Raw genomic sequence first — 27306 nt, forward strand, 5'->3', positions numbered from 1 at the left:
CAATGTATACAAGAATACTTAGATAAAAATATGTAAACTTTGATAAACGATTCTAAGGGATTTCGTCATAATGTTGCCACCAGCAAATTTCATAAGATTATGTATACATCAATGATAGATGTAATAGCTAAGAATCGTTTATCAGAGTTTAAACACATTTTATTTACAGATTCCTTGGCACTGGAAGTACGTTTAGGTCGTTATCACTTGAATTTCGTCTGGGAAGAAGCACAATTTCTGCAATAGTTTGGGAAACGTATTGGGAGATATGATCTTTTATGAAGGATACATTTATGCCAGAGCCAACAACATAAGATTGGGTAAAAACCGCCGAAGATTTTGAGAACCGCTCCAATTTTCTAAGCTGTCTCAGAACTATTGACGGAAAACATGTGAGATTAGTTAAACCTGATCATTCGAGGTCACAATTTTATTTTTACAAAAATTACTCATCTATTGTTTTACCTGGTGTAGCTGACGCAAATTACTTCCGCTGAGTTCTTTATTACCCTCGCAGGTAGCGTACTTTGGCAGTAGGACATGTTATAAGTTACCCAAGTTATTTTTGTATGCATAGATATCTTGGATATAGGTCTGTTGTGTTTATTATAAATAAAATAATTAATTTGTCGAAACTATAAACCCGAATCAAGATACGCATATATCATGTGGACTTATTTTTTTCTCACACTGTATAATGTATAATGTGTATATCTTCAAGTTTAAGATAATTACTATAATATCAACGAAAAAGGGCTTGTAAATGCATGGTTTAAATAATAATTTGCTTATTTTCTTTGTTTTTCTCAGCGTTATTGAATTGATCTTAGTTTTGTACTACAATACTACTTATTTCGAACCACAATTTCCCATGGATGGCAGTGTCTGAATTTCAATCATAAATAATTCAGTATCAATTTTTTTTTCACTTTTTACACGTATGCTCGCAAACTCCACAGCTGCCATATACACTACAATACACTGACATTGACGTATCATGTTCTTCTTTTATACTACTTCCTGTTCTTCTCTTAGAATATTGAAAGGCTAGAATTAGTAAACAACAACTTTTTTGAGTTCAACATGTGCACAGGGGCAAGAAGGTGTTTTGTTTACAAACATATTCATCGATTCTCTGTTGTCAAGTTTATACGCATTTTCGAAAGAGGAAATTTTCAGCTATATATCAACACATGTAACATAATGTTAATTTAACTTATTGATGTTAGATTTTGGATAAGGAATAAAAAGTAGAAATAGAAAAATGTTATTCTAAGCGCAAAATTAACATATTCAAAGCAAACAAATAGCTATTTATGTTTTACCTATCTATTATTGATTTATAATACCTTAGAAACGGAATATGTTATGGTAGCAATAATACCTGCTATCACACCTAGGGCATTATGATAATGCCCGGAAATTTTATTACTTATCCAATTTTATTTCTCTCATAATAAAGAATAAACATCCATTTTATACAAAAAATAATGTTTCTTAAAATACTAAAAATTAAACTTTATTTCCAAAATAAAAATTACAATTTTGAAATGTCCCGGAAAATGTAGCTGATCCCACTATAGAATGGTCGGTGTTTTTTGTGATGGTAGAGGTGGCAGCACTAACGCTATTTTGTATAGTTTGTAAATTGTCCATTAAAGAATTTTCAATAGTCGATACGGAATTAACCTCGGAATTAACTGAATTGGCAATCATTTTGGCTACTTTATTTTTGGATGAAATACTTTCTTCTATATATCCTTCAGCTACTGAAAAGCTTTTCCATTTCCCATGTTGTTTTAGCATTTCAAACGAAGCACCTGCCTCAACAAGTAAAGTTGACGATGTGCGACGCAAACAGTGGCCGGTATAAGCTGCATTATCCAGTTTTAAAAATTTTGTGATCAATGTTGGGACGCTTCCTATGGTATTTTTTCCAACAGGTTGTACTGTACAGCGACTCTTTCTATAGGTAAGAAAGAATCTTCGCTGCTTTATTCCAGCTGGTCTTAATGCTGCGTACTTTTTTATTAAATTTAAAGCGCCTAAATCTTCTTCAATGATAGTAGAACTTTTTGAAGTTGAAGTTTTAGTTTCTGGTACCTTTATAACCAAGACCGTTCCTCTATCTTCAATATCGTCAATGGTCATTTTGACCAACTCATCTCGTCTTAAGCCTCCAAAAACACCCATTACTAATATGACTTTGTATACCAAGTAGATTCTCCTTCCAAAACTTTATTCTTCGGGACATATCCTTTCGACTTAACTTTTAAAAAAGATATGAGACGATGGTATTGCGAGATGTCTATATTTTTATAGACCATTAACGTAGACCTTAGGGTAGAATACTTGGTCCAGAGATAGTTCGGACTGTATTTTTCCGACTAAAAATATTAAAATTTGTTAAACATATGTACCCATTAAAATAAAATCAATAACTTACCAGTTCCTGAAAATATGCAACTAGAACGGTTTCGGTTAATTGAACAATTGCGTTGGCATCTTTCTAAATACCAAATATGTCATACTCCCGATCATACTGTTGCCTTGATTTAACTGGCAAAAGATTTTCGGTCGCTTTTATGGCCTTTTCTCTTATATTTTGTGGAATTTCCTCCATTTTAAGCAAATATTTAAACAAAAAATGCCAACTGACTAACTGACAGAAACATCAAAGTCAAACTTAAATAATCACTGCAAGTCACTTGATAAATTTCTGTAGGTAGGTATGTACGTATACCTACAGGTAGACCGGTAGACCGGTATAATATGTACAGGTAGACCGTATTTTTTAATTAATATTAAAATTATTTTTGTTCATAAAAATCAATTTTTAGGTAAAACATAAAGCATTGTATGCACCACGGGCATTGTTAGACTCTAATGCCCATAGGCGAAAACCTATTTCCACCTTCGGCATTATCCTCCTTACAATGCCCTTGATACATAAAAAATATTAACATTATTATGTCGCTTCTACAACATTTGAAAAAAGGCGATTTAAGCCGATTTTTTCACAAGTAAATACCGATATTATCATAACATCATATCAAAGGATAAATACGTTTTATCCTAACGTAGAATAATAAAAACTTATTTAGAAATCTAGAATAAATATAAAATATTTAATTTCTATAAAAATGCTTTTTATTAGGAAAGTACCATTACTCTGTTGAAGTACGTTAAAAATGCATAAAGAAATCATAAACGGTAATATTTTTATAATTTAGAGCATAATCTATTAATAATAAATATTTATCATGTAAATATTTTTTGAGGACGTCGTTGGTAAAGATTACTTGTATCGGTGGAATCAACAAAGCGATCGAGCGGCGTTGCGATGTGGTTGCCTTTTTCTCTAATATACCTTATGTATGTATATTCATTTAACTTTGAATGTTGACTGCTTTATAAAGTATCTTATCATATCATATGAAAAGAAATGCTTCATATTTTATTAAAGAGAAGCAGTAGTATTGTTTTGTACCTTCCAAAATAAGTGATAAAATTTTTATGGTATTATTTGCCATCATTGCATCAGAGATGTTGCAAGCAAACAAATTGCCCATAGTTCCATGGTAATGCTAATTCTAGCCTTTCAATGTTCTAAGGTTCTTCTAATATTGAACGCCGCGTTCGGAATGCTAATATGACCATCTGAGGTTTAATTCGTCAATTCAAACAAATTTAAACAACTGAATAAATAAACTTAATACAATTAAAAAAGGACAAATAAAACGGTTTTTATTTATCCAAAAAGTGATAACAACTGAATGAAATTTTTATTTAAACAACTTAAAAGGCTTTTTAAATTTTAAGATAAAAAATAAAGTTTTTTCAAAACTTAATTATGAGTCATAGTTGTTTGAACAATAAAGTTGGTATTCAAACACATGAATAACTAATATTAAAACTACTAAAGATTGCTGTTAAGAAATAAAATTTGGGAAACTTTTTTAGATTTCAGCTGTGCACGTTTTTCTTTTAAGACTTGTCCTGCTTTTGAAAAAATACGTTCGCACGGAAATGTTGCAGGAATACATAGTCGACTTTTCATAAATCGATAAATTGTGGGATATACATGGCGACGTTCATACCACCACTTTAATGGGTCTTCTTTTCGGTTGAGAAGGGGTTCGCCTAAATATCTGTCGAATTCGATAATAACGGCCGAAGTTTATTTTTTTCCGCTGCCAATTTTTCAACAGTTTCATCAAACATGGACCACATGGATGTTTTTTTTTTCTGATGGAGTTGTTGAAGGTTCTTCCTGATTTTCTATGGGTTGAAGTACATTTTTAGAGGAATAAATATGAGGCAATTTTTTTCGAAGATTCGCAACTGTGTTGGCATATTTTCTTTCATCTTTAAATCCAAATTTTTAAAACCGAGGATCTAAAACGGTTGACTCGGCTAATATGTCCATGTCTTCAATATTATCATCTCTATATCTTCCTGCGTGTAAAAGGTTTGGATATGCTGATACATTGCATAAACAAGGACTAGATTTTTGAAATAGTAATGTTTTTCTCAGCACTGATTTCTTCTGTGATTTCTTGAAAAATTCGCAATATGTTTGTCAACTTTTCTAACATAGCCCAATCTGTGGCGGAAACTGTATTTAATTCTAGGTTTACAAGGGTTAAAGTGGAAATCAGGGCATTTTTTATAACAACCGCCCTTTCTACCATATCTAGAGTGGAATTCATGGAATTAATTACTAACATTCGTGGAATTAATTTAAGTTCAGGAAGCCCCATTTGCTTCTGAATTTCTTTTAGCTTTGCTAACGCCGAAGAACTTTCTTTGAAAAACGTTACTATCGCCTTAATTTTATTTAAAAGGTCTGAAATTTACTTCAAACCATTTTGGACTAGAAGGTTAAATGAATGAGCAAAACAACCTTTGGGCTTCCACCCACCATTTCTCACAGCCGCCAGAATATTTGCTGCATTGTCAACAACGCAGACAATTTTATTATCTATTTGAAATTGTTCAAATTTTGATCAAATTATTTTAGGTTTTTCGCGGTATACCTTTCATTATACTGGAAACAATCAACTAAATGTGATTTAAGAGTTAATAAGCCATTTTCTTCTAATAACTAATGTGCGGTTAGTGCAATAAAATTATCATTATTTATTGAAGTCCAGGAGTCTGTAGTTACACTTACATATTCGACGGAAATAAGTTGTGCTTCAATTTTTTCTTTTATTTTTTCATAACTTTTTGACATAAGACTCTCGCTTATTGTTTTTCGGCTAGGTACCTTGTATCCAGGAACAGCAAGTTCCATTAATTTGATAAATTCCGGATCTTCCACCATACTAAAAGGGTAACATCTTTTGACAATCATCCTTAATAACTAAAAATCCAGTTCTTTGCTTTTAGAAAGAGATATCGGCTTTGTACTTCGTAAGTGTGTTGAAATATCAGATTGCAGTTGACTCACCTTAAATTTTTTACTCTCAGTATTGTGGATCTCGCTGGGTCCAGGGTTATAGTCATGATCACAAATATAATTATCCAATATTAAATTAACGAAATTAAAATTAGTCCGGATTAAAAAGTATAGTTAATTTTTCTTAGAATCGTTTTAAAAACGAATTATTTTGAACGCAAGCAAATATTGCAATAACTAGAATTTGCGGTAAAAAACTTATATCTACGTACAAATGCGCATTTCTAACTAAATTAACAGCCACCTTTTTTACACACTAAAAGAAATAAATATCTATTTTTATTTTTTCAGTTATTTTGTTTTTACTTGACACATTATTATTTATTATTTTCAAACTTTAAAGTTAACATATTATACGCAGTTCCAGTTATATTAAATATAACTTACCGTTTTGTGTTTGTCCTTCTGTGATTTTAGACATATGTAGTTAACTGAGATGAAGCTGAAGTATCAGTGTTCGAAACATGTGGCGGTGGCTCAGATCTTGTAGCGGGTATAGTAGGGTGAATCTTTTTTATATGTCTGGTCAAGTTTCCAACCGATCCCCCGATATTGATAAGTTTTGCTTACAGTAGCAACACTTCGCCTTATTACTATTTTCAGGCACGTCAAAATTCGTCCATGCATCACTTCATTTCTTAGACATTTTTTGATGTTATATAATGTAAAGTTATTATATACAATTATAAACTTTTCAGTTCACTGTACACTTCCACGGTCTTAACAAAAAAAAAAGTCAAATATACTCTCACTAATCACATGATAATAATTAAACATTAAACTGAAATCTATAAACTGGACAAAATTGAAAACATAACCTTTAAACATCGGGAAACCACCAAAACAAACCAAGCTATAATAGCTGAAATGAACCGAATACGAAAGATCGGCGCAAATGCAAAATGAGTCATTTGATTTTACGTTCAGTCGGTCTTGGTCATATATGTATAAATTACATATTTATACATATATGGTCGTTATTACGTATATATTTATAATTACGTATATGTATTTATTACGTAGATGTTTTATATATTATTACGTATTTGTCTTGTCTTGTTGACTTGATGGCTCTGCTGCAAGGCAATTGCCAGCCCGATTTGTGTGAGATCCTACTTTATCTGGCTCTGGACCATGTAGGAGTTTCAGGATACTTTGCTGCACTGTAACCCTTTGATAAGGAAATACAACTTATGATTGGGCCTCTAGGCGTATTCTGTTTCTATCTAAGGCTGTAAAACAGGAGGAATATTAGTGATACAACAGAGGGAATATATGACCACACCAATGCACTAAAACAAGCAATTAAGGCAGGATACAATTCAACAGAGACAATTCAAGGTTATTGGAAAGTTGAGCTTTAGATTTTAATCTGGTTAATGTTTATGAATCGCATGATTATCTCTATTGTTTCATCGTCCGGAGCAGATAAGATGTCAGTCATAGATAATGGTGATACTCCTTTCTTTAATACAAAGATCTTATATAGGTCAAAATTAATAACGCGATTAATTGGGCACTCAAAGAAAATATGGTCCAAGTCGTCCCATAAACCACAATCACACAAAGGGTTATCTTTTATGTTAATTCGATAAAGGTGGGAGTTAGTCAAGCAATGTCCTGTACGCATTCTAATAATTGTTGTGATATGTCTTCTGTTTTTATAGTTCAAGTTAGCAAACCATTTTTTGTTGGTAAATGTGGGTTGTACCCTAGCATATCTGCGATGATGGTTTAACACTAAAATTTTCCACTTGTCCCTAAATGTATTTATTCTTTCCTGCTTTAGAATGTTGAATATATCCTGAATATCATAGAGCATTCTTCTAGGGATGTTTAAATCAGTTCCCACTTTGGCCAGAATATCTGCCTGGATCCAAGACAGCCTAATATCATAGCCATTGTTGTTAGTCATGGCAATTAATCTTTTAGTTTTAAGAACCCAATATTCAGAGTTTGCTGTAAAAAAAGAGCCACTGAGCTTTGTAATTGCACCTTTTGAGTCTGAAAATATTATTGCTCTCTTGATTTGTTGCTTGATAGCGGTTTCTACAGCATCATGAATAGCAATTATTTCGGCCTTATAAATATTAAGGTTATCCGGCAAACGTGACGAGAATCTATAGTTCAAGGATGGGATAGATATGCCAAATCCCACCCTGTGGCCCTTTTTTGAAGCATCAGAATAAATAAATGTATAGCGGATTTTTAAGTTGTTGGTTTCGTCTATAAATTTATTTCCTGTCATGATATCTCCCTTTTTTAAGTTACATTTTATAATTTTTAGAGACCCACTTAGAATGTTTAAGGGGATTTCGTAACATGGAAATTTTTCTCTTCTATAGAGTAAGGTTATGTATGGTCTGTAGCTTTGAAATGCAGTCACTAGATATGGAGTTTTATTGTTATTCCAAAACTCAGGTCTATGTATTATTTTAGATCTAATATTATTTATGATTTGAATAATAGGGTGATTTGTAATTAATAAAAATTTCGAAATTAGTTTGAAAGCCAGTAGTTTTCTCCTGTATTCTAGGTCTATCATAGATGCTTCCGCTAACAATGCCACTCTGGGCGTAGAGCGCATACATCCCATACATATGCGTAAGCCCTCGTAAAACACCACGTCCAATCCATTCAGAGCCGTTCCTGCACATGGTTTAAAAAATATCGAACCGAAATCTAGATGAGATTGTACCAAAGCAAAAAAGGCAGTCAAGAGGGTGTTTGGGTCTGCACCCCACCATACTCTACACAATGCTCTTAGGACGTTCAGTGACTTTTTTGCTTTATTTTTAATTTTTAAGATGTGAGGTGGCCACTTTAGATTCTCTTGCAATACTATTCCCAAATATTTGACGTTTTGTTTAAAGGGGATAACTGAATTATTAATTTGTATGGGAGGTGGGGTGACACTTTTTCTCCCTCTAGTGAACCACATTGCTTCACACTTATTAATCGATAAGGATAGGTTGTTTTCCCGGAGATATAAATCTATGCGTTCCAGGGCAATGTTAATTTTATTAATCATTGTAGCTACGTTTTTGCCCTTGATTATTACTGTCAAGTCATCGGCATATCCTATTACAAATGCATCCCCCAGGTTTAAGTCAAAAATGTTTTTTATATAAATATTAAATAGGATGGTACTCAAAGGGGAGCCTTGTGGAAGACCCATAGTTGTCAGCACTGGACCCAAGAATGACCCATTATTGCTCCTACAATACAGAAGTCGGTGTGTAAAAAGTTTGTAGATTACATTACACATATGACTGGGCACTTCCATGTTTTGTAGAGTATTATACATTTTATAGATGTTTACATTATCATATGCTGGTTTTATGTCTAAAAAGACTGCTATAACTGATTCAGAGGAAAGAAATGCATCATTAATATAAGATGTGATAAATGCAATATTGTCATATATGCCCTTTCCCTTACGGAAACCTGTCTGTCTATTTGAAAATTTCAGATCATGTTCCAGTTACCAATCCAGACGATTCTTGAGCATAATTTCTAAAACTTTAGCACCACATGATGACAATACAATTGGTCTATAATTGTCAGGGTCCATTGGGTTTTTATTTGGTTTCAAAATACTAACAACATTGAATTTTTTCCAGGATATCGGTATTTCCCCTCCCATTAGGATTTTATTGTAGATATTTAAGAGAATTTGTTTAGCTTTAAAGGGCAGAAGTTTGAACATTTGATAGGATACATCATCCATACCTGGTGCAGATGATTTCTTTTTATTTAAGGCCAGGTTTAACTCATTTAGGGAAAAAAGCAAGAAATTGTCATCTCCATTGGCCGGAACCAGATTGAAACTGGGGTCTATATTTATAACTGACATATTGTCTAAAATGGATTGCTTAAAATTATCTGAAATTACGTGATTAAATCTACTTATTTTAGAGTTGTTATTAAATTTTTTAATTTTGTTCCAAACATATGTGATACTCGAATTCCTATTTAAAGTGCCACAAAAAATTTTGAATTTTTCTTTTTTTTTTATGTTTTAGTTTTTTCCTAGTTATTGCAATTGTGTTTTTAGCCATAATATAGTTTTCTGTAGATGGGGCATTATTAAAATTTGTTATGGCATTTTTTCTTTCCCTAACCCAAGATGTACATTCATCATCCCACCATGGATTAAATAGGTGTTCATCTCATCATAGGTGTTCCAACCAATTTTATTGGAATTACTTGTTCAGAAACCTCAAAAATTATAGACATCAATTGGTCATAATCCAGATTATAATTAAGATCTGAGAGCTGTATTAAGAGTTTATCATGATAGGCTTCCCAATTTGCCCTTTTGAAGTTTCTGATATTATAAGGACTAGCAATATTATTATGTAAGTTAACATCACCGTTATCGTTAAGAATAACGCATATGGGAAAATGATCACTGTTACCACAGTCTTTAATAACATTCCATGTCGCTTGTGTAGCTAATTTTCCGCTTACCAAAGTTAAATCTACTGCACTTGGTGTTGCAAGGGCTAGTTGGAGCAAAGTTGGTGAGCCATCATTTAAAATCACAAGTCCATTATCTTGAATAAAATCACTGATAATTCTACCACCTTTATTAGGTGTGGCTTTATCCCATAAGGGATGATGGGAGTTAAAATCCCCCATGATTATTATATTTTTAGCATTATAAGAAATCAATTTACTTAAAACTTCAATAGATATATTGTTATGTGAATTACAATAGAAGTTGACCACTTATAAATTACCTATCTCTACTATTATATATTGTGTGTTGTCTGATGAAAAAGTTTCGATTTCCTTAAAAATAAGATTTTTTTAATACAGGTGACCACTCCCCCATAACCGTCATGTCTGTCCTGCCTGATTGTAACATATGTATTTAGATTGAAGGTGTCGTTAGTTTTTAGCCATGATTCATTTATTAAAACAATATCGGGACTTTCTTTATGCACAAGGCTAATTAAATTGTCCCTATTGGAATTTAAACTTCTCAGATTCCAGCAGATAATTTTTAGTTTATTTCTATTTAACATAAGGGTGTAAAGCAAGGTAGACTTTTAGGTTGAATCGGATTGAAAACTGGGATCAATATCCATGTCAAGGTTTTGGTTGTACAATATACTTTGGATTAATCTTTTATTATGTTCTGAGGTGTTTAAGATTAGTAACATGCCTGACATCATCAGGGTAAGGAGGTTCTTGTAAATTATAAGTGTGAACTGCACTAGTACTAGGCAATGATGTATTTAAATTATTTTCTGAAATTTGTGGAAAAATGGGTGCTCTAGTTTCTTTTTGAGGTCTTGAATTGGGAAACATTAAATGTTCATTATGTGCTTTTTTGTCATAACCCTTATGGATTATGCGTTTTTTCCTATTGTTTTCAGTGATAACTTGTTGAAAAGATCTTTTTATAGGTGCTGTTTTTGCATGTTGTGTGCGTCTCTGTGATGGTTGGATTGTATTTTCTGAAGGGTCTTGTCTGGTTATATTTTGTAAGCTTGGGAATTCTGTAGGACGATAAACAAATTCATCTCTTGAGATGTAGTTTTTTTTAATGATTTCGCTAGCATCATAAAAGGTAATATTTTCGAAAGCCATTAGTTCCTTAATATTTTTCTGTCTGGTGTACTCTGGACAGCTTTTGTCTGTTGACTTGTGTGGGTTTTTGCAATAGAAGCATTTAATTTCACAACAGGAGTGCTCCTCTTCATTGTTATTTTTTTCCTCTGCACATGTAAAACACCTCTCTTTGCCTTTGCAAATTTGTACGAGTATGTCCATAACGCAAACATCTAAAACACTGTGTTACTGGAGATATATATATGGATACTGGTCTTTCGAGCCTATATAAATTTATAGATTTAGGAAGACAAACACCCTTAAAAGTAAAGAGGACTGACCCAGTAGGTTCATATACGGTTTCTTTATCTTTGACAATTCTACGATTCAATCTCCTGACTTTAAGAATTTCAACTGCACTATTTGTTTTGCAGCACTCTAAGAGTTCTCCTTCCCCTATTTCTAAATCTATCTGCCTGACTAACCCTTTGCATGTCACAAAATTAAAAGGAATGAAAATTTTATACCCTTTATTGAGTAAAGTTTTATTTTTTACAAAGTTATTTGCTGCTTGATAATTAATGAATTCTACGGAAATTCTATTTAGGCCTTTGTTTTTAATTTTTTTTACATCATTAAGGTTCAGGTTAAAGATATCTCTAGCAATTTTTATGTTATTAAACTTGCCTATACTGAAGCCCACTTTTTCAGTGGATTCCAGATAAACTAAAAATGGACCATTATCACTTTGAGAATAAAGAATTGGTTCTTTTTCAAGTTTGGTATTTGTAGAATCTTGAAGAATACCAGCATTACCTACAACACATTCTTCTGAACTTTTTACCTTAGGCAGGGGGGGCCGCCCCCCCCTGTATCGCTCATATTACTTTAACTGAAAGCAAGAATTTAAGACAAGCATGCACAAAATGAAAAAATTCTAGCCAAAAAGCAGATGATGTAAGCCAAAACAATGAAAAGCCAATACAACGTATAATAAGCTCAACTTACCGTTAAACAACGTACACACAAACAATAAGAGATTAGAGGGAAAGAGTTAAAAACACTGCCTCCAAAAATCAACGTAGCCTCTAACGCGAACGAAGCCCGAATCTATTACGTATTTATACATATATGGTCTTGGTTCTGCTCCTAGATCCTTGTCACATCGATCGCGATCGCCTATCTAGTTCGCAGTGAACGAGCCTTTAGGCTCGATGCACACGAGCGATTTTCATGGCGAAGTTCGCTGCGAGCCGCCGCGAAGTTTTCTCGCGCGCATGTAGCAGACCAAAGGATCAAATGGTGCGATTCACACGTAGGCGAAATCGCAGCGAATACGCCGAGTAGACGCCGCTAACCGCCGGCGCTCGCCGGGGACTGCTACTTCGCGACGATTTCGCGGCCAAAATTCCTCGCTCAGCCTTGCTCTGCGGGTAAGCAGTACTTGTTGGAACATTGAGCCATTCACACGGCTCGCCCCGGTCGCTTGCGCTCGCGTCATTATCAGTGGTGTGTATTATATTAAAAACAGTTGAATAACACTATGACATGTGATACATTAAAATTCTTAAAATTTTGCTTAGAATCCAAAAATGTAATCATATACAATGCATTCCTTTTAAAATAACAAAGACGGTGCCGGTTTGTCATAGAAGAAGCAACGCTTCATCGCCAAAGATATCTATATATATATGTGCCCAATGGTCCTACAACGTTGCCAAATTTTCAAAATTTTCTAATGTACATTTTCTCTACAATCAAGGTGGTAACATTTAAAATGAACACCCTGTATGTTTAGTCATTTTTAATTAAGTAAATCATTATTACTAGAATTGATTATTTCTTTGTTTATTATTTTATTTCATAATGTTAGGTATTAGTTCACTTTTACTGTTACATATTCATTATAAAACAATTCAAATGATTTGTACGAGTTGAGATGAAATAAAATATTGACAAACTAACAAAAATTATTTACCTTAATGTTACAACCAACATCTCTACTGGGTTAACTGCAAGTCGCATAACTTTTATTTTATCTTCCAATTTATTAGATAGTTCGTTGAATGACCGAATACTCATTCTAAAATAGTTAAAGAATTTTAAGGGATCTTCTTGTAGATCACTAAATAACGTCACAAAAGCTCCTTTCAGAAGTCTAGCACTGACAAGAGGATGTACCCAATATTTTCTTTTTGAGTTTTTGTACAAATAATGGTACGATAACTACGCCACTGCAACACATCTTGAACCATCCATGCTAAAGTCGTAAACGTAATGAAAGTCCGTTGAACGCGATTTCTCTTAAATAAACTTGCTCGCGTGCACTGTAGAACGGCGTTCTCGCGGCGATCTCGCCGCGATGACGTCGCGACCGAAATCGCTCGTGTGCATCGAGCCATAAGGTTGTTGCGAACTAGTTCATGTCGTTCACTACGGAGAGTAGTTTATTCGAACTAGTTCGTTCGTGAACTACACATCTCTACCCTATATATTTGTTCTGAGGTTTTCCCTAACCTAGATTGCAGAATTTATTTGCTTTGCTTCCTAAATGATTTAATTATCACCCATAATTATTATTTACATCGATTTTGCGACCATTTGAGTGCTCATAGCAATCATAGTGGTTAGTGTTGACTCCGTTGTCTATAATATTTGGTTCTACCCTAATTTTGAGTTCAAAAACAAACATTTTAGTGTTTGTCAATATCTAGCAAACTTTCCAGTGATTTCTTTCTTGTATAATTTCTTATTTAGCTGCTGCAGTATCTGTTTACGATAATTATGGCAACACTAAGGTAAGATATAATTTTTTTAGTTCTAATCTGAATTATTATGTATTTTGCAGTCAACAAAATGCAATCTGCAAAGTCTGTGAGAAGGAATTTTCAAGCACATCAACAAGAAACAGACATCTTAAGAAGTTTCACCCAGAATTTCTTGGTCAGGAACACAAGAAACATATTATATGTCCAATGTGTACCAACAATACCCAGACATTCTCTTATTTTACTAGTTTAAATAAACATTTACTTGATATTCATGATATAATGATTAAACAATCATTTTTAAATTTTAAGAATCTTGAAGAATATACCTCTTGGAGGGTGCAATGTAATAGGGAAGGTGATTATGCTTGCCAGACCCGAAATAAATTTAAGAATGGAGAAGAACATATATTTTACAATTGTAACAGGAGCAACATCAGAGGTTGTATAAACTCTTAGTTGTCAGACATAATTCTATATTTTGTTTTTTACTTTTAGGATTCAATAGCTCATGTAAAATGAGAAGTTGTAAGTCTGGGGGAAGCATACGCATTCAAGGAACATGCCCCTCAAGGATTTTAGTTAAGATTTTAATGAATGGTAATAATATTGCATTAATTTTTATATTCCTAGACTAATTCGTAGTTTTAATCCTTTGTAGGATCAATTGATGTGACATTTTTTGAAACACATGCAGGACATGTAGACAAGTTAAGAACCAAAAGGTTATCCAAGGCTGAAGAAAATATCATTGTTGGGAAATTGAATCCAGGTAGGACAAATGGACAAATAATTCAAGATGCTAAAAAATTCAAATTGACACAATATTGGAGATTAGACCTGGCATGTTTGATAAGGAAATATAACATTGTCAAAAAAAAAGATGATGATAATATAGTAGCCACTGCTTTGAAAATTAATAAATGGAATAGCCAAGGGAAAAATTATGCCTTTTTTCAAGATAATTTATATGTGTACATGCATAAAGATTAAAATTAATACTTATAACAAATTAGAGTTCTGTTTGGGCCCTTTAATAATGATGTAAATAATGAAAGTGCTCATGCATTGATCCATCAATGAAAAATATCTGATTTTCTGACAATTTTTATAGTAGTTCATTAAGCTTTAATTTTTATAAGAAATTCTTATCTGGGACTATCGATCTTAATAGAGAATGATTTTGCTGTGGGCTTCATGAATGGAATTATGGAGGAGAAATTAAAAGAATTTTTAATTTAAATTAAAAGAATTTTTAATTTCTCCTCCATAAGGAGATATATAAAATAATTTATACTAGTTATATTACTAGCTATATTAAAAGAAGAAAATTTTAGGTTCCTCAACTAAAGAGGGAGAGGATACTGTTTTGTTTGTTGATGAACCTACAATTAGCCAAACAAATTATCAGGATGATGTAAGCCATTTTATTCGGGAAACTTTAAAAATGAAAGTCAATAGTTCAATATTGAAATTTGAAGAAAAGAGAGAAGTAGTTTGTCTAAAATATAATTTGCACCAATATTACATACTTTCTGGTTATTTTAAGATTGCATTGCAAGGAATGTGTAACCAGCTGTGTAGCTATGGTAGCACTTTAGATGAAAATGCTTTTGCCACATTTATGACTCAATTCAACAATTTCAAAAATAAAGCGATGGAACAAGAATACTCTCATAGCTCTAAAAAGAAAAGAAAAACTGAACAAAAAATGTACTATCCAAATAAAAAATAAGTTCAAATTTGTTTCAGCATTTAATGGTTATATTTGGATTGTTATGGCTATATTTTATCTTTGTAGGTATGTATGTTGATAAAATATGATGGTGTATTTTTCAGTATTTTGTGTTCTATTAAGGGTTTTAGTTCAGGATTGGTAGATATCAACTTTAAAGTAATATTATAAATATCAATTTTAAGAGGTTTGATGTAAACTATCTTTTATCTTGAGACTATTCTAGCTTATTGGTATTTTACTTATTTTCTAGTTAAATTTTCAAATGTACTTAAATTTGGATTGCTCTATAAGTATAACATTTTTAGGGCGCTGAAAACCTAACTAAATTATTTCAAAACGGAGATGGAATGATGAGGGACAGACCCTCTGTGAGTATATTTCTTTATTGAAATGTATACAGAACAGTAATTTTTTTTTCATGGCACTACAAAAAAAAATATGTTGAATGGAAGGCTGGGCTGTATGTGACCAGTAGAGATGGCAAAGCTAGCTAAAGAAGTGCTTGTCTACAGGCCAAGCATGATCGATTCAGTTCTCTACCATTTTAGTTTAAGTTGTTGATATAATATAATACATTTTGACCAATCCTAATACAGTATAGAGTTCATAGTATAGTTTATATTAAAAAAGTTATTATAAAATTTAAAACATTTAAGCTAATTGACATTAAGATATTTAATAAATATTACTGTCATCACAATGATTTAAATAAATTTTCAAATTGTCTTACTGAAAAGTACTCGGCAAGTAAGCTGCCTCAAAATATTTATGGAATATTTACTTCTTATGGCCACTATGATGATGCATCAGCCATGGGTGACCTAAACAGTTATATCTAATAGATGATGCGTAAACAGTTATACAAAATTTAAAATAAACTCACATATTTTTTAGGATTATTTGTAATAGATATTTAGATTTAAATTGTTTAATTAAAGTTTATATGTTATTTATATGGTTTTTTTGCAATTCATATACTTTTAGTTATTCTTCACCTAGCAATCTTTATCATCTACCCACTCGATATTCTCTGATCCACATATTTCAATCTCCTAAGTAATGTATAATTGGCTATTTAAATAAACTTCAAACATTCATTGACAATTATTATATTATGAAAATTATAAATTATAGGTACCTATCATAGGAATATGGCATGTAAGAGGTAATTTCACACTAAATTTTAACATATTACCATAAAAAACAACTTTAAAACAAGCTAAAATACCTAACATTGACAGGGCCTTTCAATCTCATCTTTCAAACAAAGCATCCATGTATTTTCCTCTGATTTCCTATTCTCGTTTTATTAGTGGTTCGATAGACTGCAGTAGCATTTTAGCGTACAATCGCCACTTACATTTTCTGGTATAAATATTGGGCCGGTAATATGCCCGCCCGATATGTACCATCTCTCAATATAGGAGCCCAAACATTCATTTTCTGGGGGTAGGGGTACTGGTTATATTATATCGTTCTTTAAATCCGTGTGGCTTCTGGTCACTCCAGTAACGACAGTCTTGCTTCTTAACATGCCCATTTAAATAAAAGGTACACTCATTACTGAAGCAAATATTTTTAACTAGTCGAGGTTCTGCCATAATTCGATCTGTCGATTGATGATTGATTTCACAAAACTGGATTCTTCTGTCCGGGTCGTCGTCACCCAGTTCTTACGGTATTTGCAATTTATAGGAATAAAACTTATGAAATTGAAGTACTTTTCTTATTAATTCATGAGATACTCCAGTTGCTACAGCTGCTTGACGTAAAGTTGAATTTATTACAAACCAACCCAGAGTTTCAATTTGCGCTGTTTTGCGATAATTTTTTCGAAAATGGAAGCTCCTATTGAAATTAGACAAGAGCACCTTTTTTATGTAAAAATGTTTGTTCTTTTCAATTCTAATACCAAAATTATCACGGAGTTGCTAGAAAAAAGTTTTAACAATTTAAACTTTACCGACCACTTATTATACATTTTGGCAAAAATGGTTGCAATATCAGTTTTTAATAAAACCAATAGTAAATGTTGAAAATTTCAAAAGATTACAACTAGGCGTTCCGGATATATTAACAAAAAACCATCTTTAACATGATTCATAAAACACCCTGTAACTTAAAAACGATGCACTTTTGAACTATACTGTATATGGCCTTTTTGTCTTATTTTTAGACAAAGATGCGGCTGGTAAAATATTGCGCTGTAATTTCGGGACACCCTGTATAAATATGTTGTTTATTCCAATCACCTGAATCTCAAAATAATTTACATTTAAGTTATATATCATATTCCTTATAAATCCAAATAGTAGGTAATCATATTATATAACCACATCATTATTTTATATTCAACGTTTCAGCAATACCCGATTTAACCTTTTTATATTAATTGTTTTAAAAATCAGTTCTGAATTAACTCTACTAGATTAGTCCTTTTCTATTTGAATAGAGTTTTTTTTTAAAAACAAGTTTCGTGACCTCACTATATAATTTATATACAATTCTTTTCCTCCTAGATGCTCTCGGCACTTTTGTAACAATTACATGTTGGTCCTATCTGTCTTCTGTTTACTTCAATTCCTTTATGATTTTTGTAACTATGACCCAAATTCCTTAAACTCGTTATGGTTTTTTATTTTTTTCTCCAATCCGCCCTTGGCCTCTTCCATCTGGCATTGGTTTTTCTTTTTTCAGGCAAGGAGATGACAAGACACAGGAAAACAACAAAACTTTTTTGTATGTATCTAGAGCGTTTTTGAATATTAATATAAAATTATAATCAATCAATGCTTTATTATCATAAAATTTAAAATTTTGTCGACAAAGCTATTATTTAAATAAATCATACAAACAAAATTTTAAATTCGTGTGACACTATTATAAAGCAAAAACATGTTAACTTATTTCTGTAACCGAACAATAATAAAAACATAATAAAATAATAGGCCACAAAAGAAAAGGGTCAAGCCACATTCTTATTTCCTTACCCGATCTGGTAAATCCTGCGAGGAATCACTGCTGCCTTCACATACTCTTTGTATTAAACATAATCTAAATCATCACTATCAGAAGTATCATAATAAAATTTATTTTTACGTGGTTCGCCCATGATTAAAATTGTGAGGCCTATCACCTTATTGCCCGAAAAATATCTAAGATTATTTTTGGAGGAAGAAGAGGATTTGCTGATGATGGCGCTATCTGTACTATAAACTATAAATCATAATAATATGTAATATCTGGAAGCATCGAGTATGTTTTGCCATATGTCAGAATACATACATTAAAATTAGTAAGGATTCAGAGCCTTGGTTCTGTGCCACCTGTAAGAATGAAGAAAAACAAAAGAAGAAAACTCCCGTGGCGACAAACTACACTTTGGATGACGTTATGGCAAAACTGGAAGATATGGATAGGAAGTATAATAACCTTTTTGAAAAATACATTGCACAAGTACGAGTTAATGAAGAACTACACAATGAAATAGCAAAAATAAAAAAACAGCTAAATAGAAGGGATCAAGCGGAGATTAAAAATAAGATTATTATTCTGGGAGTACCATCCGAGGATGGGGAGAATCACGAGAGTCTCTAATGGTTCGTTAACTCTCCTCGATCTAATATGCTATAATTCGGATAATTTAGTTGACTCTGGTATTATAAATATACATATATCGGATCATTTTTTAACATACTGTAATCTACAACTAAATAAATTAAATAAGAAAAACAATACGTTTTCTTACAGACCTTTGACACGAATTAACTTTGATAATTTTCAGATTGATCTAGAAGGTGCACCCTGGCATCAAATTTATGATACTGAGGATATTGATGAAAAAGTGTCTATCCGTACTAATCATATGCTTATACTAGCTTTTCACGCACCTCTTACTGTTAAAACTTGTAAAAATAGACCTTACTGTCCTTGTATTACTGATAATATAAAAATAATGAAGCCACACAGAAATCGGGCTTTAATGCGCTTTCGAAACAAGAAATTTGGAACATTGGAACTATTATAAGCAGATAAGAAAAATTTTACCACCACCGCCGTACGTAATGAAAAAAAGGCTTATTTAAATAACAAATTTCAAAACTGCACTACTCGAGACAAATGGAAGGAGCTTTATAAATTGAATATAATAAATTACAAATCTAGACAAATTCCCGAACATCTAAAAAAAGTCGTCTTAACTACTGGTTCAGTCATTTAACTTCTAATATTACTCCTCCGACAAACGAAACCTTCAATTTCTATAAATCTAATCAGAAGTTTCCACCATTATTTTCTTTTACACCAGTGGATGAAAATTTAGTATCAAATTTAAATATTAAACTTAAATCTAAGGCGTTTGGGCCTAATAATTTAAACCCAACATTAATAATTATTTTTTGTCCATTTATAATACCATTTACTACCCATATTATAAATAGTTGTTTGTTAAACTCGTACTTTCCAAAATCTTGGAAAAAGTAATGGAAAAACAAATTACCGCCTATGTTACTGATAAGAATATTATATTACAAAAACAGTCGGGATTTCGAAAGGGATTTAGCTGTGTTACCGCTCTTACTGACGTCACTGATGAGGTTGTCGCCAGTTTGGACAAGGGTGATGCAATGATTTTAATACTGCTTGATTACTCTAAAGCATTTGATATGCTAAATCACGAACTTTTGATTATACTTGGTTTTAATACTACAGCTACTAAATTAATTTTATCTTTTTAAAGTGATAGAACACAACGAGTTTTAATTGGAGAAGATAAGTCTAGGGTGGCAATAGTAAGGTCTGGCGTTCCACAGGGTAGCATTCTGGGTCCTTTGTTGTATAGCATTTTTACGTCGGCTTTTATGGATAAATTGCAATTCTGTAAATACCACCTCTACGCCGACGACACACAATTATATTTGTCATTTAATGCTAGTAATATTGAAAGAGCAAATTTTTGTTTGAATGCTGACCTTGCTCTAGTAAATAGAGTCTCGACAGATCATTCTCTTAAATTGAATCCAGCCAAGAGCGTGGCAATGTTATTTTGTGGTGATAATAGCAGAAGGGCTGTTTTGGATCATGTCCAGCTAATTCTTAGTGGAGAACTTATCCCTTTTTATGTCTTAACTAAAACTCTAGGCCTAATCATAGGCGTCAAGAAGCTAAAGTTCACAGATCACATTAAAAGTTGTCTTAAGAAAGGATTTTCAATTCTAAAAATTTTTACAAGTACAAGAACTCATTAGACTTACAAGAACTCGTGCATAAGGTTTATTTTGGAATTAGACGTAGGGAAAGGGTACCACATAAATCAGTTGATCTTAAATGGCTTAATATGTTAAATCACCGAGAGTTGCACTCCATATGTTTTTTTTATAAAATAATGAAATTTAAAGCACCACCATATCTCTATAATAAGCTCAGATATCGTACTGACGTTCACAATATGAATATTCGCAGACATGACATTTTGTCTATACCTTTACATAAGAAAGACATTTTTTAAAAGTCATTTTCTTACAATATTGTGTCCAAAATTAATAAATACAAAATTTGGGATTTTTCTAAATCTACATTGGCTTTTAAAAAATCAATAAAAATGGTTCTTTCATCCAAACAAAATAGTATTTAATGCATTGAAATAATTTATGTTATTTCTTGTTAATACTGACATCTCTGGTAAATCAGTCGCCTTGGTTCTGCTCTCTTTTGTGTCGGGATTCCGTATTTGATCTGGCACGCGTTTGGAAATATAAATTTTTATATGTATATTTTTCTCTACTATAAGAGTCTACAACAGAAATATAGTCAATATACCTGTCCCCCTCGTTCCTCCTTTCCTGCCTCCTACTAGTAAATAATAAGTAAGCTAGGATAATTTAGATTTCTTTTCTTTTAGGTTAGTTATGGATGTAGTGTATGCATGCTATTCGTACAGCTTATAATGCGGTTCGCGACTTTTTTTTTTAAATTATAAGTGTAATATTCAAGGTCCTAACAGCTCCTTCTTCTGAGGGTAGCTCAAACATGACCTTTATTTCCTCTTTACAGTTACATGCTGAATTAATACACACTGATGGATTTTTTTTCTTATATATTGTAAACTTATTTATATCTATGAGTGAGCATATGTAATATCTTATGAGGAAATATAAACTGTCTATTATTATTATTATTATTATTATTATAAGCGTAGTAAAAAAAATAGAAGAACATTTTGATGTTCTCCTTAAATAGTTTACCGCTATACGTCTGGGAAGAGATAATACTAATAAATCAGCAATAAAAGTCACATTTGAGGATGAAAACATGAAGACTGATCTTCTAAGATCTCAGAAAAAAAATGTTTTTAAACGCTAAGGACTTGGGCTGTAGACAAATTAATAAGATTTATCTCAATCACGATTTGACTAAGTCAAACGTAGACTGTATAAGGTTGCTAGAGAGTTTAAAACAGAGCCTGGTTTTAAATATCTCTGGATTAGAAATGGAAGTATATTTTTAAGAAAGGAGGATAACTCTAAAATATGCTTAATTTTAATTTTTTTTAATTAATACTTAATTTTAATTAACTTAAAATATGATTTAAAATCTAGAGACAACCCAACGCAAAATAAAAGTTTGTTATATGAATTGCCAAAGTATTAGAAATAAGATTGATCTGGTAAAATGTTTTGTGGTTGAGAGTCAGTGTGATGTTCTTGTGGCAACAGAAACATGGATAAATGAAAGTGAGCAATTTATGTTTGACATTGATAATTTTAAGGCGGTTCATTCATGTAGGACAAAAAATGGGGGCGGTGTGGCAATTTATGTTAGGGAAAACATTAAATTTAGAGAGGTAGAAAAATCAGATAAAAATAATACACTTAGCTGGATATGTATAAGTCTTGGTGAGCAAAATTTAAAAATTAGTGCTATGTATAAAACTCCCTCTTCTAATATGGCTGAATTTCGAACATACTTGGAAGCAATACTTATTAGGCACTCATTTAATAATTGGTGACTTCAACATTTTGAACCCTTACAGTGCACGGATTATGAAAATTTTTTAACACTAAATAATTTTCAGATTAGCAATGTCGTTACTGAGGAAAATGCCACAAGAGTTACAGCTAATACTAGGACAATTATACATCACGTAATTACTGATAAGCATAGTAGATTAAAATGTTTATGTCGAATATTTTTCTCTTTCAGATCACAGAATTTTATCAATTTATTTAGACTGTAAATTTAAGACCTATAAACCTAAGACTAAATATGAAAAAAAGGGAGTTAATTATAAAAAAATGGAAACTTTGTTTGAGCGGGAAATTGCGCATGCGAATGTCTCGTCATTTAGGGATTTAATTAGCTTAATTTCAAGTGCAAAAAAGAAAGCGAAATTTTCCTACGTATATTGGCACATGAAAATAATGCCTGAATAAATCAAGAGATTCTCCAGATGATGAGACAACGTGATAAAATTTATGAAAAAAAAATTTTAGATGGGGTAATGTGGACACACAGAATTCAAAAAAAATTAAAAACGCTATAAACAATAAAATTAAAGTTTTAAAAAATCAACATTTTTGAAAGGAATGGGACAGAACAGGGAAAGATGTTAAAAAACAATGGAAATTTATTAATAATTTTCTTGCTAAGGGTCCTAATAAAGTTTATATTGATTCGTTAGAAACAGATGATGGCAAAATAACTAACATCGTTGAAGTAGCAAATAAATTTAATGCCCATTTTGCTCATGTCGGTGTGGGTATTGTAAAAGAGTTGGAAAATGACGTTAGGTATTTGGAAAAAAATATTTCATTTTCTGAGATTAACTGTAATAATACTGCTTTTGTAGAATTAACAGTAATACTCTTAGCGCAGCAGTTGATTTTGTAGATTACATATCGCGGGCATTGGTTAAAAAAGATTTAATTGTGGTCATACTTGTCGACTTGCAAAAAGCATTTGATGTTGTGAGTACCGATATACTTTTAAATAAGCTCGATAAATGAAATTAAGGGGAGTACTTTTTGATTTACCTAAAACATATCTCGAAAATAAAAAACAATATGTAAAATTAAATGATACGCGTAGTTCAGTGTTAGTTAATTCTTATGGCATCCCACAAGGTTCCGTACTCGGACCATTGTTTTATTCCTTGTATGTATTAAACTTGAAGCTTGCTAATCTCACTGCGCGTTATTTCACTTTTGCCGACGATACTGTGTTAGTTTTTACAGGTAGTAAATAAGGTAGTAAACAGGTAGTAGATAAAGAAAAAATTCTTTATCTGGGCTTAATAATTGATGAAGCATTAACATGGCGACCGTGGCGTGATTATATAACTGTAAAAACTAAAAATAATATCCATAATGCTTTCTTTTTGTCAAGAATTACATCTTAATGAGTTAAATAAAATCCTGACAATAGAACAATGTAAACTACTTAGTATACAAAATTATCCACAAAAATCAAAAATCTAATATAAACATTACTTTTACGAATATGATACATAATTATCCAACAAGAAATGTAAATAACATTTATCAGAACTATACCAGAACTAACATAGGCTTAGGAAATCCTATTGCAAAAGCTTTTAAGGTATTTAATGAATTACCAGAAAATATAAGATGTGTTCAACCATATAGTAATTATTCCAAAAAAATTTAAATATTCTTTGATACTTAATAATAAAGATGTTTTCAAAAAAAAACGTGTAGTAATTCGTCAAGTCATAGATAATTCATTTACAGTGTTCTTTATTTTTTGCCGAAATGGCTTTTCCTGTTCTTTTTCCAAGGTCTTCCATTGGTTTAAGGATTTAGTTAGCGTTTATGCCCATAATCTCTAAACTCATAAAGCTACGCATCATCATCGCTATACTCGTATATCAACGTAAATGGATAATGCTTGAGATAGCGTATCTCCCTATGTACACTTTATCCAGTTAAACTAATTCTCTGATTTATAGGGGTAAAATCCACAAAATATAATCAATGATTACTTTTTATAAAATGGAAATATGAAATATAGTTACACTTTAAGTTCAATTATACCTTATGGGTAATGAATGTTTTGCTCCAATTATATAAAAATTAAAACAACATATTATATACCACCGGAAAAGTTGGTGGGTGTAGTACCTACTAAAAAATATTACTTAATACATATTTAAAAATGTAAATTAGATTCAAGCAATTCATTACATTGCCGTTTATGCCTTTGTTTATTATTTTCATTAGTTTTTTTGGTTTTTTTATACTGTTCCGCATAAAAGGTTAAATTCTTTTTAAGATCTTTAACTTCCTCGACTAGCTTATTAATGAACCCGATTGTTTTGTCATCCCTGTAGGCTTCTTGTTGATGTCAGCTATAATTACTGCAGGTAGAGAACACAAAATATTAACCTACGGAGAGAGAAAAGAATCCTTTACGACCAAGGTCAAATGAAAAGATTAGTTCCCGGCCGAACCACGAAGTGAGGGCGCTTCCTCTGCATTATCATTTTTTCATGGCTCCTCCCACGCCCGCTGGAGAATCCCGAAATTGGAGTCGTTTGGATGGTTTTCGGTTTTGTTGTTGTTTGTTTGTCCCTCTGCGAATGCGAATTTGTGATTTCCATTTTGTGATTTGTGTTTTTCCATCGATTTTCTTTAGTATTATTTAATTAGACATTTTAGACTATTTGTGATAGTGCGATACTACGTGGGCGATCATCCAATCCACTTTGGTTTTTTAAGTAGGAAAGTGTAAATAGGTACCTACCTACTATTAGGTTTGATTTTACTTATATTTTACTCCCTATTACCTATTGTTTATGCCTAAAATTTAAAATTATAGTTTAATTATAAATTAGTTCCTTTCTTTTGCTTGCTTAGTAATCATACAAAAAATAATACATTTTATAGAAGAACAATTAATACTAAGTAATGTATTAAACAGTGGTGCTTTTATTTTCACGATAAAGGGACTGATTTATCTGTGTCCAAAATTATTGGAAGACAAAAAAAATAGATTCATAATGACAAGGCCTTTCCAGCAAGATGCTTTAGAAAATTTTTTTGGTAACATCCGAAGTCATGGGGTGAGGGAAATCTCACCTACTGCTGCACATTTTTGCTCTTCTTTTAAAGCCTTACTAATAAATAATTTTTTGTCTAACCATTCGCCTGGCGCAAACTGTGCAGGAGGATAAGAGTGAAGGAGCCCTAGATAACTTAAAAAGTTACTTAACCGGTAAGATAAGTCCTGACATTGCACCCTTAGACTCGAAGCCTGTTAGTTTTCAGTGTCCACAAATTTAATATGAAACAAGTTTTCATAAAAGGTCAAAAATTGCAGTCAATGTTAGGACCTATATCAGCGGCTTTATAGCTAAAAAAGTTTAAAACGTGAACTTTGTAGAAATAAATTGGTATTTAGGGAACATAATGCAGATGTAGAATTTATAAATGCAAGACAGTATAAAAATTGTAAATTAAACGTTCCAGGGACATTTTTTAATTTTGTTGTAAGCGACGCAATATCAAGACTGTTCTATCTCATACCAAGAGTTTGCTATAAAAAAAAATTAATGAAATTTTTGGACGAGATTTTAAAAAGCAAAATGGCTTCATTTAAATTTCTTAATTGTCCGAATCACCCTCAACAGGATGCACTTCTTAGAAAAATTATAATTAAATGTTGCATATTTTGGTGGTGCAAGAGAATAAATAAAATTTGTAGGGGCATTGATAAAAAATTTAAATATCTAGTAAAATCAAAATCTTCTGCGGCCAACTTTGACCCTGTAAAACTACATGCCTATAACATGCATAAACAATTAGAGAAGAGAAGAAAAAAAAAGTAGTTCTTACATCCATATATTAAAATAAATAGATACTTTTTCATAATGTGTTTTATTTAAACCCATCCCAATTTGATAATTTTCTTCTAGTTTCTCGTTAGTAAAATTGTTGTTACGTTGCACTTATTTCTTGTGTAATCCTTTTTTATTTAGTTATAAAAAAATGGTTGTAATAAAAAGGTTGGGTTGACAAAAAATACTTTTACTCTTTTTTTTTTTTAATTCTGATAGTTTGCTTTCAATTTAATTTAGTTAACGTTTACAGGGTAATTCTTTCTATTTCATACAATGGCTAACTTCTAATGCTGATTAAGAATCTTTAAAAAAAAACAATTGAACGTCGCGATTTCAAAATATAGTATATAATTTATATCCTTTATTAGCTAATATTTTGAAAAAAAAATCAATTGGACACCCTTTATAATGTTTTTCCAATGAAAAGATAAATTCTTCCTAATGTCAAATATTTAGTCTTTATATACCAAAATTTTTAAAATTAAAAAGAAAAAAAAATTCTTTTATCGCGATGTTTAATTGTTTTTTTTGTTGCCACTTTATTAAACAACATAAAAAAAAATTAAAATTTAAACCTTATATTTTTAAACAAAAAAAATGCCATTGTATGAAATATAAAAATCACTTCGTACATAATGTAGATACTTTTACATTTAATTAATCGATTCAAATCGAATTTAAACTGAATTGGTCCAAAATTAAGTGCGTGAAAATAATCACAAATACAATACATTTAAATTGGCACCAATTCAGTTTAAATTCTTTAAAAAAGCGATCTTAAAATAAACTGTAATAGATATCATGCTTTTAAAATTCCCGCCAATGCGATCACCACGCCATGCGAAATAAATGCGGTTTGGTCGGTAACTAATCTTTTATGATTTGAAGTTAGCATTGCAGTTCCCCTTCTATTTCTCCT

At 31.6% G+C, this 27306-nt stretch overlaps 1 protein-coding gene and 1 long non-coding RNA gene across 2 annotated transcripts; one reads left to right on the forward strand and one right to left on the reverse strand.

Moving 5' to 3' along the window:
* Nucleotides 1-1503: 1503 nt before the first annotated feature.
* LOC126734100 (uncharacterized) lies at nucleotides 1504-2657 on the reverse strand. Its single transcript, XR_007659959.1, has 2 exons — nucleotides 2447-2657; nucleotides 1504-2387 (listed from the first exon to the last, which is right to left on the reverse strand). It is a non-coding gene; the product is annotated as an uncharacterized LOC126734100 (long non-coding RNA).
* Nucleotides 2658-13491: 10834 nt separating this feature from the next.
* On the forward strand, nucleotides 13492-16481 carry LOC126734009 (uncharacterized). The gene is made up of 7 exons (XM_050437520.1): nucleotides 13492-13824; nucleotides 13875-14236; nucleotides 14293-14394; nucleotides 14456-14566; nucleotides 15132-15286; nucleotides 15344-15595; nucleotides 15838-16481. Exons 1-6 carry the CDS (start codon nucleotides 13811-13813, stop codon nucleotides 15527-15529), a joined length of 930 nt encoding a protein of 309 aa, XP_050293477.1. The 5' UTR covers nucleotides 13492-13810; the 3' UTR covers nucleotides 15530-15595; nucleotides 15838-16481.
* Nucleotides 16482-27306: the final 10825 nt, after the last annotated feature.

The sequence above is a fragment of the Anthonomus grandis genome, chromosome 3, assembly GCF_022605725.1.
Source record: "Anthonomus grandis grandis chromosome 3, icAntGran1.3, whole genome shotgun sequence".
Classification (NCBI taxonomy): Eukaryota; Metazoa; Arthropoda; class Insecta; order Coleoptera; family Curculionidae; genus Anthonomus; species Anthonomus grandis.